At 51.7% G+C, this 19014-nt stretch overlaps 7 protein-coding genes across 7 annotated transcripts; 3 read left to right on the top strand and 4 right to left on the bottom strand.

Moving 5' to 3' along the window:
- Window positions 1-1514: 1514 nt before the first annotated feature.
- Window positions 1515-3103, bottom strand: K489DRAFT_370797 (glycoside hydrolase family 18 protein; the record flags this gene model as incomplete). The annotated part of the gene is made up of 2 exons (XM_033603179.1): window positions 1515-2642; window positions 2693-3103. The coding sequence occupies 2 exons, from the start codon at window positions 3101-3103 to the stop codon at window positions 1515-1517; spliced, it is 1539 nt and encodes a 512-aa protein (XP_033458928.1).
- Window positions 3104-4004: 901 nt separating this feature from the next.
- K489DRAFT_357648 (ArfGap-domain-containing protein) lies at window positions 4005-5405 on the top strand (the record flags this gene model as incomplete). The annotated part of the gene is made up of 2 exons (XM_033602563.1): window positions 4005-4245; window positions 4305-5405. Exons 1-2 carry the CDS (start codon window positions 4129-4131, stop codon window positions 5403-5405), a joined length of 1218 nt encoding a protein of 405 aa, XP_033458929.1. The 5' UTR covers window positions 4005-4128.
- A 154-nt stretch (window positions 5406-5559) lies between these two features.
- On the bottom strand, window positions 5560-6365 carry K489DRAFT_227897 (uncharacterized protein). The gene has a single exon (XM_033599782.1). The coding sequence runs from the start codon at window positions 6220-6222 to the stop codon at window positions 5713-5715; it is 510 nt and encodes a 169-aa protein (XP_033458930.1). The 5' UTR covers window positions 6223-6365; the 3' UTR covers window positions 5560-5712.
- On the bottom strand, window positions 6289-6683 carry K489DRAFT_410280 (uncharacterized protein; the record flags this gene model as incomplete). Its single annotated transcript, XM_033607695.1, has 2 exons — window positions 6289-6432; window positions 6498-6683. 2 exons carry the CDS (start codon window positions 6681-6683, stop codon window positions 6289-6291), a joined length of 330 nt encoding a protein of 109 aa, XP_033458931.1.
- Window positions 6684-6933: 250 nt separating this feature from the next.
- On the top strand, window positions 6934-10258 carry K489DRAFT_380634 (Utp14-domain-containing protein). Its single transcript, XM_033604921.1, has one exon. It carries the CDS (start codon window positions 7005-7007, stop codon window positions 9924-9926), a length of 2922 nt encoding a protein of 973 aa, XP_033458932.1. The 5' UTR covers window positions 6934-7004; the 3' UTR covers window positions 9927-10258.
- A 252-nt stretch (window positions 10259-10510) lies between these two features.
- On the top strand, window positions 10511-12755 carry K489DRAFT_380635 (carboxylesterase). The gene is made up of 4 exons (XM_033604922.1): window positions 10511-10827; window positions 10896-11492; window positions 11549-11740; window positions 11792-12755. The coding sequence occupies exons 1-4, from the start codon at window positions 10619-10621 to the stop codon at window positions 12603-12605; spliced, it is 1812 nt and encodes a 603-aa protein (XP_033458933.1). The 5' UTR covers window positions 10511-10618; the 3' UTR covers window positions 12606-12755.
- K489DRAFT_320719 (ankyrin) lies at window positions 12700-18192 on the bottom strand (the record flags this gene model as incomplete). Its single annotated transcript, XM_033601481.1, has 2 exons — window positions 12700-16196; window positions 16350-18192. The coding sequence occupies 2 exons, from the start codon at window positions 18190-18192 to the stop codon at window positions 12700-12702; spliced, it is 5340 nt and encodes a 1779-aa protein (XP_033458934.1).
- Window positions 18193-19014: the final 822 nt, after the last annotated feature.

The following is a 19014-nucleotide window of genomic DNA, read 5'->3' on the forward strand; positions in this document are numbered from 1 at the left end:
ACCTTCATAGCAACGCTCTACGCAGCACATATCGATGCGATAACATCGAACAACATCCGAGCAGGCTTTAGGGGCTCTGGTTTGCACCCCTTCGACCCTAGTGTTGTGTTGTCCACGTTAGACCCGACATTTTCATCACCTTCGCGGCCTCTTTCACAAGGTTCATGGTACACAAAGACCCCAAAGACTACTCAAGAAGTTGATCAGCAAGCTACATTGATCAAACGGAGGCTTGAGAGGCATCAGAGCAGTTCACCAACTCCGATATTCGAAGCCTTAGACCAACTTTCCAAAGGAGCTCACATGATCGCTGCTTCAGCAGCTCTTCTTCAATTACGAGTTACAGATCTTGAAGCAGCTAACACAGCAATGCATGTACGCAAATCAAGAAAGAGGAAGTCGCTTCTAACAGAGGATGCTTTGTCAGTCCAAGCAATCCAACAATTAGTAGACAAAGATGAGGTAGAAGCGCAAATAATAGAGGAGATGCCAAGGCCTGCCAAGCGGACAGCGAGGTGTAGCAAATGCAGATCAACAGCTCATACAGCCAGAACTTGTATAGCATAAGAGATAGTATTAACGTATCATAATTCTCAATTTGAAGGCCTAAAGGTCATTGTTCATTAAGATATTAATTGTTGAATGCAGCGCATTGAAAAAGCGTGTTCCGCGCCCCCGTGTGTTCCGCGCTCACGTGGCCCGCGTTATTAAGAGAGAATACGTAAGCAAAAGGAATAAGAGCGTACCGTAGAGGCTACAGAGGCACTCCGGAAGTAGTAGCAGCAATAAGAAGAAGCACGTAAGCGGGAGGCGGCTACAGCCTAAGCAAGATAGTATGCGAAAACTGAAGGAGTTTTCAGGGCTGGTGCAGCGAATAGTAGAAATTAGGACTGGTCTTCTCGCGACTATTACACAAACTCATTAGATGCATACGGCTCCTCGACTTCGTATGTGCACTATAGTTGGTGGCCGAAAATTCAGGGACGCGCTGTATGCCTAGTATGCGGAGAAGGGTAGACATACCTGCTGAAGTGTCCGAGCTGTTTAAAGCTCGCCTATCCTCGGTGTCAATATAATCTCAGACCACGAGCAACAGGACGGAATTTCAGGCAGTCGAAGCCTCCACCAAGTCCACCAACTTACTACGACTGGTATGACTAATCATCTATCTGGGTAGGATTCTTGCCGCTGGATTGAGTTGATCCTCTCTGATTCGGGTAAGATTCATCTCGACGGGCTGTTGCCTTAGCTCGTGCCTAAGGTGCGGAGAACTGCGTAAATAATTGAAGGTCCAGTGGTCGAACCTGGAGTAGTAGTTTATGGTTGCCTAGTGCTCAGCACATTGGACCTTGGAGGATCAACTGGAATCGAAATACCCACGTGCTTGAAATTCTTGTTTTGCTTCTCGAAAGGCTGCCAATGTAAGCAGAATGAGTGAAGAATAAATATTTGAAGTTGAATGTCATAAATACGTCAATCTATCATACTATGTCAAGAACTCACATGCGAAATCATCACACAATGATATCGTTCAAAACACCACCCACATCCTGAACAAGTCCGACCGCTGTCGAAATTCCAGCCTCAACGACATCATCCAGTGTTTGCAAGACTCCAATCGCAGCCGTAATGTTTCCGGCAGTGATGTTCAGGGCCCATGTTGCATCGATGTTCGGGACACCTGAGATAGTCAGTTTGTGGAATGCGTCGGGATAGGGCGTGTTAAGGCGTGGTAGAGTTGCAGATGCGCTATCGAAGGGCAACACCTTGCCTGGTCGGGCGGCAGCGTCACTTGGGTCTTCGTCTGTAGGTTCAGTGTCCGTAGGATCAGTGTCCGTAGGAGCAATATTAGTTGGTGCGATCTCCGTAGGGTCCATTGGAGCAATGTCTGTAGGCGCGATCTCCGTAGGCGGGACATCCGTAGGCGCAACGTCCGCAGGTGGTATTTCTGTCGGCGAAATGTCCGTGAGCGGGAAGGTTGAAGGTGGAACGTCTGTTGGAGGGACCTCTTGAGCCGGAGATTGTAGTATCTGGCCGATCTGCGCCTGCCACATCCATGGGTCATCCTGGAATGTACCCTGGCCACGCGATCTGGCGCCGGTACTGTCCACGACATCACCTTCTTCGTCACCAAAGCCAGAATCGTGGTACTCCCAGCTGACAACGCCTCCAAAATTGGGATATGTGGCAACCAACTGAGAGATCGTAGCGACGTAGGTATATCGTGGGTACCAGCCGCTTCCACCGTCCTGGGGTGAGGAAAGAATACCCATCGCAACACGAGAAGGGTCGAAGCCATTGTTGATGATCGATGTGTATCCCACGGTCGAGCTTGCATCGCCCCAGCCGTTATAGAACTGAACGTTGAACCAGTCAATCAACTTTCCATTTGGCTTGTCTGAGCTGAGAGCTTGAGCATCGAGGTGCAGGTAGGAAAATCCGCCGAGTCCTCGGCCGGACGGCTCGAGATCGCTAGCCACTGGGGCCATGGTCAAGATGAACTCCCGACCGAAGTCGGCATGAAGTCGCTGTAGCAGTGCCAATGGGCAAGCCAAAGGAACCACTTCCTCGATGTCCAGATCGAGTCCATCAATTTTGTGAAGTTTGAGGGTCTTTTGCAGCGGCAGGTAGTATGCCTCATTCTGAATCGAGTCAGTATGTTTGCATTATCCTGTTGGTAATGCATTCTTACGAGGACGCTTCCAGCACCGTCACCACTGCACAGTCGCTGATAGGAGCCGGGCGCTGCACCTCCGAGCATCATCATTACTTTCGTGCCAGCCGATTGTAACAAAGCTGCTTCTGCCCAGATGACATCCCAATATGAAGAATCAATGTCGTTATCATTGAGGTGTATCACGCCGGGAGTGTCTTCGACATGTATTGCTGCTAAGATGGCATGTGTGACATGTGTTTGTTGATCTCGAATCGGGAGTAATGACATGTTGCCACCAGCTAGTGTGTTGAACGACTGGACGTATGTAGCTAGCCGTCGTGATTGCGCATCTGTGTTCTTGTGTGCGTCTGTATCATTGCGCGTTGACAAAGGAAAGGCCAATGAGAGGGCGGACCAGCCCATGAACCACACGGTAGAGATACGCATGTCTGCTGTTGCCAAGATTTGATGATCAAATGAATGGAAGGTTTGAATGATGATCTCAGCAAAAAGGCGGCGGCATCGATATAAGTATAGTTGTTTGCATGCGTCACATCGTGGTAGAAGCATACGGTGACGATGCCACAAAGCACTTGTAAAGGCCACAGAGCAGTCGGCAGACGAGTTCCATGGTAGCTTGCTATGATGTGAACCATCGGTTCAGCTCGAGATTGAGCACTTTCGGGCGGATGTTGTGGTTGGAGTCAATATCACAGGACATTTCATGTTCGATAACCTTGCCATTCGACAAGCAAGAAGTCACCCATGGAGTAATTCATCGACACTGGGGGCTGGCAATCATGCGTTGAAGCAACGTGCTAGGGTTGCCCCAGCCTGATCGAACCACTCTTCTGAGCGCACGCGGGGAGTGCGGCGGAAGTTCGACCATCTCATTTCACGAGCAGCTTTGTGTGCTGCAGAAAGAGTTTGTGCGCAATTGCATGAGGTTGGAGCGAGGCTGTTGAAAAGTGGTTATTTCATCTGCAGGCGCGTGCTTGTGAACGCTGAACTTTCAGGGTGACGACCCGTAAAGGGTGGTGGTATGGCATTTCCAGCCTCATACAAGATCCGTCTTCAACGGTCGAGAGCAGACTCGAAGGGTTGTCAAGCAGACGTCATTTTTATGATTGCGAACAAGAATCCTTTCGCCAGGCATAAAGGACTCAGAGCAATCATTAAAGCGCGTTATGAACAATCTGGACGGGTGTCTGATGGTACAAATGTGAAGAATCACGTCAGTGTTTGGCCTCATTGATGAGAGGTGTAGGTGTTCTCCCTGTTATTAGACCCTTGAAATTGTGGCCGTGAACATTTGGTTGCGAGTCTGTGCACGCGCCCCCACCACCAACACGACGACGCATTGCGAATGCCGACAACCATCGCACCGCCACGAAACGTTTTGAGACTCGAACCATATATTTCATACATTTGCTATTCACCTTAACTAAGCAGGCCACGTTGAAGCCGTTAAGATGAGTGGTAACAAGATGTGGGAGGTCGATCCGGAGACTCGGAGCAAACTCCAGGCGATAGCAAAGACGAATGGTAACAACAAGTGCGTCGACTGTGGAGCGCCGAGTCCTCAATGGGTATGCAATTGACGCGGTCGCAACGGCAGGTAATGAATATTGACAATACATCCTCAAAGGCTTCGCCTAAGCTGGGCATCTTCTTTTGCCTCGCGTGCTCCGGAATTCACCGATCATTGGGCGTACACATCTCCTTCGTGCGCTCAGTCACCATGGACGCCTTCAAAACTGCCGAAGTACGGCGGATGGAGCTCGGCGGTAACGAGCCTTGGGTAAACTTCTTCAACGAACACAATAGCAACACTCTTGTTGGACGCGACTTCGAGAGTTGCACTATCGCCGAAAGATATGATAGCGAGGCGGGCGAGGAATGGAAAGAGCGATTGACAGCAAAGGTCGAGGGAGTGGAATACGTGCCTGGCGTGCCCAAACCGAAGGCGAAACCTGCACCTGTCACCAACAATGCAGCGTCATCGCTGTCAAGTTCGGGGCGGAATACTCCTCTCTCAAATACACGATCGTCGGCAGCTCCTCAACGGACAGTTTCGCCCTCACAAAAGGCGCAAAACGAGGCATACTTCTCTCGTATGGGCGAAGCGAATGCTGGTCGGCCAGCTGATCTTCCACCAAACCAGGGCGGGAAGTACGCAGGCTTCGGCTCTTCAACAATGCCACAATCCTCCACATCATCTGGGGGCATCCCCTCGACAGATGAATTCCAAAAGGATCCATTGGCCGCTCTAACAAAAGGATTCGGCTGGCTCTCAAGCACTGTGACGAAGCAAGCGGCAACCGTCAACTCACAGTACATCCAACCAGGCATGAAAAGCATCGCGGACGGCGAATTCGCCGCGCAAGCACGCGCGACGGCATTGCAACTGGGCACTACAGTACAGCAAGGCACAAAAGGACTAGGCGACCAATTCAACAAGTTCGTCGACCCGGACGCGCACAACGGACCCGGCGGCCGAGCAGCGCCCGTCGACCCAGGCAAACGCGACTTTTGGGACTCCTTTGGAGCCGATCCAGCCGGTCCGCCGAAAGAGAAGAAGGATTTCTGGGATGATTTCGCCGCGGCAGGAGAGGCCGTGGGTCAACAGCAGAAGCCCAAACCGACGAGTATTGGCACAAGTGCGATGAAACCTGCGAGCACAACTCCTACGACGGGCGGCGCATCCGCCTCAGGGGCGAAGGAAGACAGTGGGTGGAGTGATTGGTAGACCTGGACGGTTAAGGTTGCGCGTGGAGTTCCAAACGCATTGAGCGTGGCGTTGGTGGTTGGCATGAATATGCCTGGCATGTCGGCGACCGGAGAGAGATTTTATTAAGCGAAGCGAGAGAAGTGAGGTGCAACATTTATTTGACGACTTATATCTTGCAAAGCACTTCTTGTCGCGTCGAACCGCCCATAACAGCAACATTCTTCACCTCTTGGTCGTACAAGGAATCATGTTTCATTTAATTTGCATCACAACCATAATGGATGCCTGGTCAGAACAACTCTCACAAACAAAGAAGACAGCACTTTCAAAGAGCGACGACCATCTTATCCTCCTGGACTGCTGTACACAGTCGTGCCATTGCTCCCAAAGTCGAGATCTTTGACGCTCGAGTCTGATCACAATCGATGCACCTTCCAGCGGTGTGCTGTGAAAATCGTCTGGCACCGGCTTCCTCCGTGCACAGGCTCGGACCAACGCTTCGGAATCGCTGTCCCAATGCACGTGTGAGGCAACAGTGCAGCAGAGATATGAGGTCAGAGCCTCGTAGATGTGCACGGTGATTTCCGGCAGGCGGCAGGTAGGGCGATTGGAGATCTCGGTCGTCAACCAGGAGAAGTACAATCATTTGCGCGCATTCGAAAAGTGTTGTAGCAATCCGGTTACCTTGTCCCTGCTGCTCGGCGAACACGTTGTCCGCGTGGTCGATGTATTTCACCTTCGAGGCTCTAGTCGTGGAAAACGCCTCAGCGCAGACGCCGTGGCCACTTTCCATCCTTGGCTCGCATCGGAATGCTGTTGACTGGGCTCCTTTCATGGCACCACATCCAACGCTGATCTTCTCGGCTTGAGTTCGGTACAAAGCGATCAAGTTACGCGTGCATTATGACCTCCAGTGCGACTTCTGCTCGCCGCCGAAGAACTTCCAAGCCCTGAGGTAACGTTCAGGTGTGAGTGTCTTTCGAAGTTGCAAGATATCCGTCGTCTTGTCTTGACGGTAGCGTTTTTCGGTGACGAAGGGAGTCATCTGATGAAGGAGGCTATGATCAGCACAAACTACAACCGGCATCTCCCATTAGGAACTCCACTCACATTGAAGTCGGTCAAGTCCGGACAGACGAATGTTCGGACCTTTGTGTAGTCAAGTACGTAGCCACCCCATTTAGTATGTCGGCCCATGGCACCTGTACGGTTTCCCTTGTAATAGTTATGAGGTCCTTGCTTGGTCGTGAGCGCAAGTCGCCGAAGCGAGCGCTGGAGCGGTGCTGTAGGCTGCATTTTCGATCACTGGGAATTATGATGGAGTTGCACCCGGGCACGCAGATTGTTAATAACCGAAGTTCGCGGTCGGCTGCGCAATTGATAGCCTGCGAATGTTGTGATCTCAAGTGTGGATATCCATGAGCGAGTCTCTTTCCATTGCGGATACTTCGGAGGTGAGCTCGGACCACCCATGACTACACCGACGATGCCAAGATTTTGGTCCAAATCGATAACGGGAAACTTTTTCGTACCTTTAGATTCGTTTACAGCCCTCAGGCCTCACAGTCGTAACTGCAATAATATTCTTGTTGCGCACCCACAATTCCTATTGCGAAAATGCCAGCCCGGATATCGAGGGCAAGCACCTCTGCAGCTGCGCCCAAGACCGCTAAGAACAAAAACAAGAAGCGATCCATCGACGCCTACTCAGCGGCGACGAAATCACTTCCCGCTCAGCGCATTCCACGAAACCGCCTTGGTGAGGTAGAAGATGAGCCTAGACCAAAGCGCCGCCGGGAACAAGACGAGGACGAGGACGAAGAGGATGCAGAGGAAGAAAAATCTCGAAGGAAGCGACGTACAAAAGGCGCGCCTGGCGACGACAACGTTGAGTATGGCAGCGATAGTTCAGGCAACGAGTGGACGATGGGTGGTCTCGCCGAGGATGATGAGGACAGTGATATCGACTCCGACGAAGCATTCGGCGAATCGGACGAGGAACGATTCTCCGGGTTCACGTTTCGAGGATCTTCCTCAAGTGGCAAGAATAAAGCTGCCGCGCGATCAAAGAAGCGATCGCTCAAATCCAAATCATCCGACGCAGCCATAGAATTAGACGAGGAGGAAAGTGATGAGTTTGATGACGGTGATAGTGAAGATGATGTCGGTGCAGGTTTTGGGGAGGACGGTGTCGACCTGGCTGCTATGCTGGACGACGATGATGAAGAGATGTTGGGCTCCAAAGATACAACGACGCGGGACATGGGAGAGGATGACAGCGGCGAAGAAGGCACTGACGACGACAGCGAGGATGATGTGGAGTCGGAAAGTGACGAAGGCGACGACGAGGACGATGTTGCTGACGAGGAGAAGATTGCACGCATGAGGGATCGCTTGGAGGCCATTGATACATACAAGAGTAGGGACAAACAGGCGGCTATTGCTCCGTATAGCGCAGCCACGTTGGACGACTTTCTCGCAGACACCGCCTTGGACAAAGATGTTCTCGCTGGTTCCAAATCCAAGAAGCGGCAGCTGGCAAAGGCATCTGCTATTGCTGCGCCTCTCCCTCCACGACAGCAAAGCCGACTTGATCGCCAGGCCGCAACTGAAAAGGCAAAGGAGCAACTTGATCGATGGAAGGACACGGTGGTCAAGAATCGGCGAGCTGATTTTTTGAACTTTCCGCTCCAGAAACCCGAAGATCAAGCTGCGACGGTCGGTCGCAGCAAGTTCGCACCTGTTGTGGGGGAAGCACCGCGCAATGAATTGGAAGAGAGCATACAACGTATCATGGAGGAATCAGGTCTAGCTTCACAAGGTCTTGTCGGTGAGGGTGAGGCTGCTGGTGACGAGGAGGGCGCACTTCTGAAAAGCGAGGATCTTTCAGCCAACAAACTACCACTCGAAGAGGTTATGCGACGACGCGCTGAGCTACGGCGTGCACGAGAGCTTCTATTTAGGGAGGAATTGAAGGCAAAGCGCATTTCCAAAATCAAGAGCAAGGCATATCGCAAAGTACATCGGAAAGAGCGGGAACGCTTGGCTGAGCAAGAGCGCCAGGAGAAGGCTGAGATGGGCATCGAGGACGAAGATGAGAGGGAGAAAGCAGATCGAATGAGAGCCGAATCAAGAATGGGAACGAAACACAAGGAATCCAAATGGGCAAAGTCGCTCAAAGTCTCGGGCCGAGCGGCTTGGGACGATGACGCCAGGGACGGGGTTTATGAGCAAGCGAGACGCAAAGAAGAGTTGAAAAGACGTATCGCAGGGAGGGACACCTCTGACGGCGAGCAAAGCGACGAAATAAGCGAAGACGAAGACCATGACGATGACAATCAAGATAACAATAACAGTGTCATGTTGAAATCACTAGACCATTTACAGCATGATGATAATGAGGGCAAAGGATTGGCCGGAATGAAATTCATGCTCGCCGCGGACGAGCGTCGGCGCAAGGCAAATGAGGAAGACGTACAGCGTCTGAGGAAAGAACTTGCGGTACAGGACGAGGACGAGGACGAGGAAGACAAGGACATGGGTGAAGGGCTCGGTCGCGCCATATTTGGCCCTAACCCTACCACTTCGCTACCTGTGAAGCAGAAAGGAAAGCGACTTGAGTTTGAGGCGCCAGAAGCGTCTGATGAGGAGGATGATGCTGCGCAGGACGATTCCGGAATTCTAGTTAACGGCAGCACGCGACCGAAGATTGACGCCAGAGGAAACAAACAGAAGAGCGCGCTGTCTAGGGATCGGTCAATCACGAAGTCAACAAGTAATGATGAGGTCAAATCCCTCAAGGAGCAAATATCTTGGCTGCAAGCACCAAAGGGTAAAGATAAGAAGAAGGTTGCGGATGCGCAGGTTGACCTGGACCTTGACCTTTCAAACGCTGTGCCATCGAATCTGAACGAGGCACGTCGCAAGCCGCAGACTGTTGACAACAGGACTTCACAATTGCCCGAGAGCTCAGCTGGCGATACCTCTGGATGGACGAGCGTTTCCCTTTCCAAGGAAGCGGCAGACTCGGATTCTGCCGACGAGGAGGACCCCAACCCCTTGCAGGAGAATGCCTCGCTTAAGCAACGAGCGTTCGCTGGCGATGACGTGCAGATTGCATTTGACGCGGAAAAGGCCGACCTCGAACTTTCCGAAGATGAGAAAGAGGTCTCCTCCTACCTACCAGGTTGGGGTGCCTGGGCTGGCGAAGGCCTATCAAAGAAGGACAAGAAAATCAACACACGCACCAAACATAATCCGCTCTTCAAAAGCAAGACCGCCGGCGTCAAGCGCGCAGATCGACAGGACGCCAAGCTCAAGAACGTCATTATCAGCGAGAAGAACGAGCGGAAAGGACGGAAATACCTGGCGCCTGTGCTACCTCATGAGTTCGAAAACAAGGAGCAGTATGAGAGGAGCCGACGATTGCCGATGGGCCCCGAGTGGACTACAAAGGAAGTCCATCAGAAGTCTACACAACCGAGGGTTGTTGTCAAGGCTGGTGTTGTGGTCAATGCCTTGGAAAGACCAATTGTGTAAGGGTTGTGATGCTCGAGTGGACAGTCCGTCCTGTGCCATTTCGATATATTGGGGGATTGTGATGGATCGAATGTCATCCGGGTGTCAGCCCGCTGTTAGCATTTTCAATTACGTCCCGAGCATTGATGGACTTTAATGATGATGATCATATATCTTTGGTTCCACAGATACAATTCCTCCTGGAGGTCGCTTACGACAGAGTTCCATCCTGCTTGGATACCGACGTTTAATATCGCAAGCTCTTAGGGTGTAGTATACCTCGAGATGTTCTAGTAGCTCTGGTGTTCTTGAACTCAGGCCATATGCAGATAACAGTCCGGTTTTATTCCATACCGAGATTTTTGGATCATATAACCGCGGACAGTGCTTCTTTGAATCGATGCGACACATAACGCGATAAAAAAAACATGCCGAACGGAAGAAAACTACACAAGTGTCGCACAGCCATTCAAATGTAGTATTCGGAATACCCCAACAAACCTTATATCGAATATGGATGAGGTCAGCGCGACCAATGGGCAGGAAGGACGGCCAGTTTCCTGCCCGTGACGGCGAAGCGGCCTCTGTCCTTCTTGCACAATATACTTTGCTCAATATATGTCTCAAGGTCGATTCCGCGTCGCTCTGATCCTTTAGAGCAGGAAGTCCGTCGGATAATTGTTCTTTGTGAGCTCGCATTTTTGCAGACAACAATGCGGGTGGCGCTCTTCGCAGGTCTCGTCGCGCTTGCCGCTGCCGCAAGCCAGCCGCAGCAGCCACCGCGGTACACTGGCGTCGTCTCCGAAGCTTTCGGCAGCTGTATCTTCAATCAGCATGAAGGCTCACCTTTGCAAGTCGATCTTGGCTACGACATCTACAAAGGCAGACTTGATAGAAATAGGAACCACAACATTTTCCAAGGGTGAGATGGTGACGAAAGCTACATTCATCCTCGCCGCTGCTGGACAGATCTGATTGTTTGCTATGCAGGATCCGCTTTGCGCAAGCTCCTGTCGGCAAGCTACGATGGCAGGCGCCACAGCCTCCGTTGATCAACCGGACTGCTGTCATCGATGCTTCCTTCTTCAGCAAACAGTGCCCGCAAAGTCCGGGAGCGTCACTCGACCTCGCTGTCACTGACAATGGCGAAGGCTCCGAAGACTGCCTATTCTTGAACGTGTGGACCCCAAGTAATGCCACAAGTGGTCCACTGCCGGTGTTAGTTTGGTTCCATGGTGGTGGCTACGGTCTTGGAAATGGTCGTAACGACCCAGGTCCCTTGATCAGTACAAGCGGGAATCGCTTCGTCGTCGTCACGACACAATATCGTCTCGGCGCATTTGGATTTCTCGCGTCTGATGAAGTCCACCGTCGCGGCGTGGTCAATGCCGGTCTTCTCGATCAAGAAGCTGCTTTGAGATGGGTACAGAAGTACATTCATCACTTCAATGGAGACCCGGACCAGGTGACAATTTTTGGTGAGAGCGCAGGTGCGGGAAGCGTCATGCTGCTGGATGTAGCGTATGGCGGCACGCTCGGGACATCACTGTTCAGAGGCTCCATCGCCGCGAGTCCATATCTACCAATGTATGTCAAAGCTATCGCTGGCTGGCTTCAGAAACGAATACTTACCAATTCGACAGGCAGTACGGCTACAGGGACTGGATCCCGTCACAGGCATATTATGCTTTTGCCTCGGCGGCTGGCTGCTATAACCATGAACCGTACGGTCACAAGCAATCAACCACCATCTTTGACTGTCTCGTCAAAGCCAAAACGTCTACGCTCATGAATGCGAGCGCAGATGTTTCTCAGGCGGGACTTTTCGGCACTTGGTAAGACAGCCATGATTTCCCAACGACCTATTACTAACATTGCTTTCGCAGGGCATTCCTCCCGACTACTGATGGAGCCTTTTTGCAAGACATCCCAAGCCGTCTCCTCCTCCAGGGTAAGGTCAACGGACTCAACGCTCTCGTAGGAAACAACGCCAATGAAGGCTGGGCATTCACGCCATCCATCATCTTCAACAATTCCGACCTCGTTTCCTGGCTCCATCGCACATTCCCGCTCTTTTCCAACAACGACATCGCTCGCGTGCTGAACCACTACCCGCCAGAAGACAACTCTACTGCGTTCGAATCGCCTCCCTACAATACTTCACATGATCGTGCCGCTCTCATCTTCGGCGAAGCGACCTTCGTGTGCCCAAGCTACTGGCTCGCCGAAGCCTACGCGAATAGCGAGCAGATGCAGAGTTTCAAGTACCAATTTTCACCCGTTCCAGCGCTGCACGGCAATGATGTCGCCGCCTATTTCTCGACACCGGGGACGGCACCGAATTCCGCAGACTTGCAGGAAGCATTCCAAAGTCTAATAGGGAACTTTGTCATAAACTCGAATCCGTCCATAGCCAATAAGGTCGCCAATGGGGTTTCCGCTGGGAACAACGCCACTGCTAACCCGGCGAGTACATGGCCGCCTTTTTCATCTTGGGCGCCGTTGCAAATTGATCTCAATACAACTTGTGATGGGTTGGGCGTTACCCGTGTGCCGTTCGGCTACGGAGCCCCTTTCTTCTACTGCGATGGACCTGGAGTGAAGAATAATATCACATTGACGAATGCATACACTACGGTTCGTGGACGCGGAGCGAGATGCGAATTCTGGAGGGCAATGGGAGATCGAGTGCCGGGATGAGAATTACAAAAGAAATTTGCAGTAAACGGAATCGATGTTTGGAAATGAGTCAAGGGCCAGATGCCATTATATATAGTGTGTGTGTCGGCAGCGATCAACAAAGCCAAAGTTCGACTTCATCTTTCGGAACGGGCGACTTTTTCTTGTCTTCGTCACCATCGTCTTCATTTGGATCGTTCTCCTCCTGTGCGGGTTTGGACCCAGCTTTAGTGGCTGCCAACCTCCTCGCAACTTCGTTTGCTTCGTTGAGCGTGACAAGTTTCCTCTTGGCCTGTCCTTGACGCTGTAACTCAGCAAAGGTCTCTCGCAATAGACGCAATGTCTTCAGACGATCGCTCTCGCCCGATTCGGGATCATCTCCTTCCTCGGCGGGAACAAAGCTCTTTGGGGATTGTTCAACAAGGTCGCTTCCCCAATCGCTTGGTAGACCGCGGGCCCTGGCGGTGCGATTGCGGCGGTTCCAGTCCGAGCCGAGTGGGACAGGGTTGCCGACGATTTTGCCGATCTCCTGGTCTTCGACGATCTCCAAAGGCGTCCTTCCGGTGGAGTCTTCGCGAAGCAGGAGACCAGGGTTGTTGCCGAGGATAATCCGTGCGATGTCCCAATCCGACTTCTGTACTGCATTGTGGAGTGGTGTGTGGCCAGCGCCGTCCACGAAGTTGAGCGTGGTGCTGGCTTCGGAAAATCTCAAAAGATATTCTAGAACCCAGGATCGTGCAGAGTTGAACTCCTTGGCCTCTGCAAACCTGCAGGTCCAAAGCGACAGTGGGGAGTGCGTACCGCATCCAGCAGAGGTGCGCTCGGCAAAGAGGGTCGGCAGCAGACGAGCGTCGAGCAGTTCGAAAACTTTGGGGAGCACAATCTCCCATTCTTCCTTCTTCATGTTCAGTGCTAGAACGTGATGTAAGAGATTCCGACCTTCTACATCGCGACATGTCTGGTCTGCCCCAGCTTCGATCAGGATCTTGGCAAGTTCGAAATGCTTCAACTGGAAGGCGATGCTCAATGCAGTCCTCCCGTTTGACGACTTTGTGTCAATGTTGTCCGGCATGACCTTGATCAAGTATCGAAGCACCCGCGCTGAGTGAGGTCCTTCTTTCAAACCCAGCACGCAGCAGTGTAGCGCAAGATGAGACCGAGCGTCGAGAAACCTCTGCACTGTTGCAGTAAAGCCACCTGGAGCTTCAGCGAGCAGCTTGATACGTTTGTCTTCTTCGTGTTTCGTTGCAAACTCTTGGTAACACCGGATGGGGGCATCACTTGAGAACCACTCGATATTGGCGAGTGCTGAAACATGACAAGCGTGAAGCAACGGCGGTGTCGGATCATCGATGTTATCTTGTCGCATACTGCGTCGTCCAGCTTCTGCCCAGGCTTTGCGTTTCTTGCCGTAGACAGAGAGGCCTAGATAGGTTTTTGGTTTATCCTTGGGCTTTACACCAGAATCTTTCGCCAAGCGCTCAAAGGAGAGGCCAACGCCCGTACGGGTGATGATCTCGGCCATGATCTGAGGCTTGTCAACAAGGATAGCATTAGAATAGTCATTATCAGATATGGTGTAGAATGTCTTGGGTCCATCGTCGTCGTTCTGTGACTCGGTCCTGAGGTACTGCTCGCCCAGTTGAAGCAAATAGCGAAGCAACGTGATATCTTCCTTGTGCAAAGCATATTGGATGAGACTCCACGGATTAGAGCCAGATTCTTTACACGGTTCCGGTGTTGGGGCAGTGGGACTAGGAGGAATATCGATGAATTTATGAGCTGGGAAGGCCTTTTCCAGGAGAGTCAACGGCTTGACTTTGCTCTTCACCTGGGTGGAGACTTGACCGATGGTCTCGATGGTAAATTGTTGATCCACGAGCTCACTGTAAAGCCGGATTTCGTCATCGCCGCCAACTTCAGAACCGTCACTGTCTTCAGACCAGTATTCACGCACACCGCCATCGAGCCTGTAATGTTTCTTGACGGGCGCATCTTCAGGAACATACTGAGCCTGTGCGATTTCCATGATGACTGTCGCAAGTTGGAGATGCCCGCGCAGAACGGCGAGGGAGAATGGGGTGAAATTAGATTGATCTCCTGTCGCGATTTTCAGAGGTGGCTGCTCTTCGCCATCGGAGTTCTTCCAGGTTGATAAGGTCAATTCCTTGACGAGGTGAATATCACCATCCCAGGAAGCCTCGAAGAGTCGCAGAAAACGCTCTGCTGTTTCGGTCCACTCTTGTTCAATCGAAGTGCTCCCAAATTTGAAGCAGACTTTGAAAGGTTTCGGCGCTTCAGGCTTCCAGGGTTGATATCCTGGATTCCAGATGTCGTTTGAACCAAGGGGAATATCAGGATGCAATTCCGCAAACGTCTTAGCACCTTTCGCCTTCAGCAGCGATTCGATGTCTTCAAATTCTTGCAGCATCGAAGCGATGACAGCTTGCTTTTCTTTGACGCCTGTCTGATCGTTGATGCTTGCATTTCTCTCATCGAATGTTTCCTTTGCTCGCTCGTATTCCTTCTTGCCATCGGAAATTTGTTGGCGAACCGACCAATGGGCGTACGATCCCGCTTTGTGACCTGACAGATATTGCTCGTCATTTCCAAGAGCAAAAGGAGCGTCGATCTTCTCGGGTTCATGCTTCCATTCCTTGAGTGCCTTAATTTTTGCTCGAACAACGTCGAGCAGACTTTCGCCTCTGTCGCGATTGTTCTGGCCGGCTGTAACCGCGGCGAAACCTTCTCTTGATAAGGTGTTGACATCGATTCCGTGAAACTCCAGCAATATGCGAACAAGCGAGGGAAGCTCTTCATGAACGGCGCAGATGATTGGCTGGTCGATTTGTCGCTCAAAGTCAGACCTCGGTTTGTTTCGCTGCCAGCTATCAAGGTCTTCCTTTGACTCGTAGTACTTCATACATTCAACGATATCCACATAGGGTTTTGCACCACAGCTCAGCAGCTTTAGCGCGGTCAAGCTGTCTTTGGCTTCGATGGCGTGAAGAAAAGCATTTTGGAAGCTGAAGGTCCATCGGTTATAGGGTGATGCGAATGCATTGACGGCCCGGTCGACTCCTGCCTTGTCGGCGTCCAGAAGAACATCAATCATAGCTGGCTGTTCCACTACAGCATAGCTGAGGACAGTATTCCCAGTCAGGTCGGCCTGTGCTGTAGTTGCTCCAGACTGAAGCAAGGCTCTCGTCATTTCCTCAGCTTTCGCGAATGGCAGCTGAAGCGCCAGGACTAGGGTCAAGATGGCGGCCTTCGGCGACTTGTCGTAACCGTCGACGAGCTTGATAGGCAATAGGACATCAGCTCCGAATTCCTGAATCAAGCACTTTACCACATCAACATGGCCGTTGACAATGGCAAGGTGTAGCGGCGATGCAGCGGAGTCCCATGCTAGGATATTGATATCGTAGACGTCCGGCTCGTCGTTATCCTCGTCGCTTTGAAGCGCTCTGTCGTCGGCATCGGGTGTTACTTGTTTGATTTTGATCATAGAATGCTCCGTAGTTGCATCCATATCGTCATCCTCATCAGCTTCGTCTTCCTCGATCATATCGATGTCAGCGTCTTCTTCATCATCTTCCTCATCTTCATCATCTCCACCATCTTCGCCATCTTCGTCTTCTTCACCATCTTCGACATCCTCACCATCCTCGCCATCCTCGTCAATTTCAGGATCGTCCAGCGATGTTTTGACATCGTCTTCTGACATTTCGATGTCTGCCGGATCGTTCGGATTCGCGGCTTTACGTGCAGCCCTGCGCGCGGAAATTTTCTCCTCGTTGATCTCCTCATTTGCCTCACTCTTCTGCAGAAGTGCCTTGACCATCTCCACATTGCCTCGTAGAGCAGCCAGGTGAAGAGCTGTTCTGCCATCGACGAGGCGAGCGATGAGTCTTGCCCCATGATCGATCAAGATTTGAACCACTTCCGGTGTTGACTCTGCCACTGCGAGATGCAGTGGTGTTCGTCCTGTGTAGTCGCGAGTATTGGGCTCATTCCCATCCTGTTCCAGCCAAGTGCGCACGTACTCTGCATCGCCATCGACGATAGCCTGGCATAGACGAGCGGTGTTTCCAACGTATGCCATGTCAGTCCAGTCTTCCGCGGATAATGGGTTGAAGGATCCAATGGTCTGTCGACCAGGGTCATCTCTGATGAAACGGATGTCACCGTTGATATAGATCTTGTTCTCTTCTTCGGCGACTTCGTCCTCCTCAACGGTACTCGGCTTGGGGCAAGTCCCGCAACAGTCACCGAAGACATCAATCGCTCGACCGAAAAAGGCTGGATGGCGATGCAGATGCACGTCCCTGTTTTTCGGAGTATTCCATTCTGCGTTGAGGAGAATATCCTTCGTGTACAGAAGCTTTTCAATCTTCTTGGCGTGAAATTTTGGACCGTAGGGTACGGTGAAAGTGTGATAGTTCGATACCTCCTCTTGGTCAACCCACTCGGCGACTTCATCCTGCCATTGGTCTTTAATGTTGCCGCGCATCTTGTGTCGGTTGACTAACCAACGTTGGATTATTGGTCGCCCTCGCTCTGCACGACGCTGGTCCATGTAGGCGTCGCGGTCATCACTCTTTGGGAGCTTCTCCAACACTAGTAGGCGAGCCAGACCTTCTGTGCGGCCGAAAGATCGCTCGAAGATTGTCGGATCGACTTTTGTTCGGTCCAGGTGGGGCCAATAGATCTCGAAGCCACGATGCGCATATTTTGATAAACGATTCTCGTATGAGGGCGAGCGACGAGAGAGATCAATGACGTTCGTCTGTGTAATGTACGCTGCTATCGCACGAGGACTCGCATAGACCTGCTTACCATCATACGCGGCACAGCTGCAGTCCACGTCGAAGCCCGTTAATATTTCTGACACAGAATTATAGATACGTAGCACGATCTGAATGTGGCGCGTGGGATACTGGCTCGCGATCGTGATGGCGTTCTTAGTACGAATGGTGGTGGTCTCGGTGAGAATGGCATCGCGAATATTCTGCTCGATCTGTATGATCTTCTCCTTGGCTTGCTCTTCGGTCAATCCATAGAGGAAGAGGTCGACGTCTGACGCCGGTGCGAGCTTCTCGTGATAGTATTCCCGAAGCGTCCTCTTGGACTCTGCGTGCTGTGCGGGCACAGCAAGCAATGGAGTCACGACTGCAGAACCTGCAACGACCACATTGGACCAATCCAAATCGACAAGAGCTGACTCGGAAAATACGTTGAAATTCTTGCGGAAATCACCAATAGTCGATACGATGGCAGGCGACCCATCTGCACGACGCTGCTCATCTTTCAAAGGCATGATGTAGAATTCTTTCTCCTGCACGCTTTCTGCAGCAAGGTCACGGGCTCGAACCTTGACCTCTTGTTCATGACCGGCAAACAATGGAAGAATGTTGGGTTGCTGGGCTGCAGGATGGTCAGGTTGTTGCGCAAAGATCTTTCTTAGTTCTGCATCATAAGCTTTGAAAGGCTCGAGCACTTCGCGAACCGGCCGACTGTGTTGGCTCTGGAGGTAGGGAATGAATTCATCATGCTTGGCTGGCAAGGTCGGCAGATCGATCTTGACAGACTCAACATGAGATGCCATCTTGAAGCTCGCTGGTGGATGTGTCTAGGCCAGCCGTGATGAATTTGATGACACCGCTCTGGAAGAAATGGCAAGAATGTTCGGGTGAACTTATGTATTCACAAATAGCATTGCTTGTCGTGCCTTTATATGACATTTACCCTCTCACCAGTGAGACAGTCGCAATCATCATGTCTTGTGATCCGCCCGCCCAGGTGAGGTCAAAGGGCCAATGCTGCCTGCTGGCCGGGTGACGGGAGGATTTCCAGATCCGCGCCCGCCAGGCAGAACAAGCGCTTATGGAGGCAACCATCGCTTCTCCGTCCACGGACTACGGATTTGGGAAGCGATGATACTGAATGATTCATTTCATGTCATATCTAATGTGACGTCAAGCGTGTTGTGACGCGGTGCAACATCGTGAGAGAGGCGTTCGAACGTGCACCGCAGCTGGTGGTTCAGCGACAAGCGGCGCAACATTTGGATCTTGAGGCCGCGCGGACATCTATTGATGCCTGAGGATAGGAGTTTCGTGGGAATCCCTCCTTCAGGTTCCGAGCTCCAAACGAATCCTACAGCAACAAACACGACATATGCATGTTGCACCTGTTTGGAAGCATGGAGTTCGCGGACGCAAGTGAGGTGCCTCTGACAAATATCAAGCAGCCAAATTCCTCGAGTGAGCATTACGGAGCCATGCCCACCAATCCCTTGCGTGCAACAGCAGGCACAAAATGCAGTCTGGCAATTGATCGTGTGTCGTCTTGCGGAACAAAGACATCGGCGTGAGTTGCGATATCAGCATGCGCGGAAGTGAATAAATATTCGTTGTAAAGTACATGG

This window comes from Dissoconium aciculare, assembly GCF_010015565.1.
Source record: "Dissoconium aciculare CBS 342.82 unplaced genomic scaffold K489scaffold_7, whole genome shotgun sequence".
Taxonomy (NCBI): domain Eukaryota; kingdom Fungi; phylum Ascomycota; class Dothideomycetes; order Mycosphaerellales; family Dissoconiaceae; genus Dissoconium; species Dissoconium aciculare.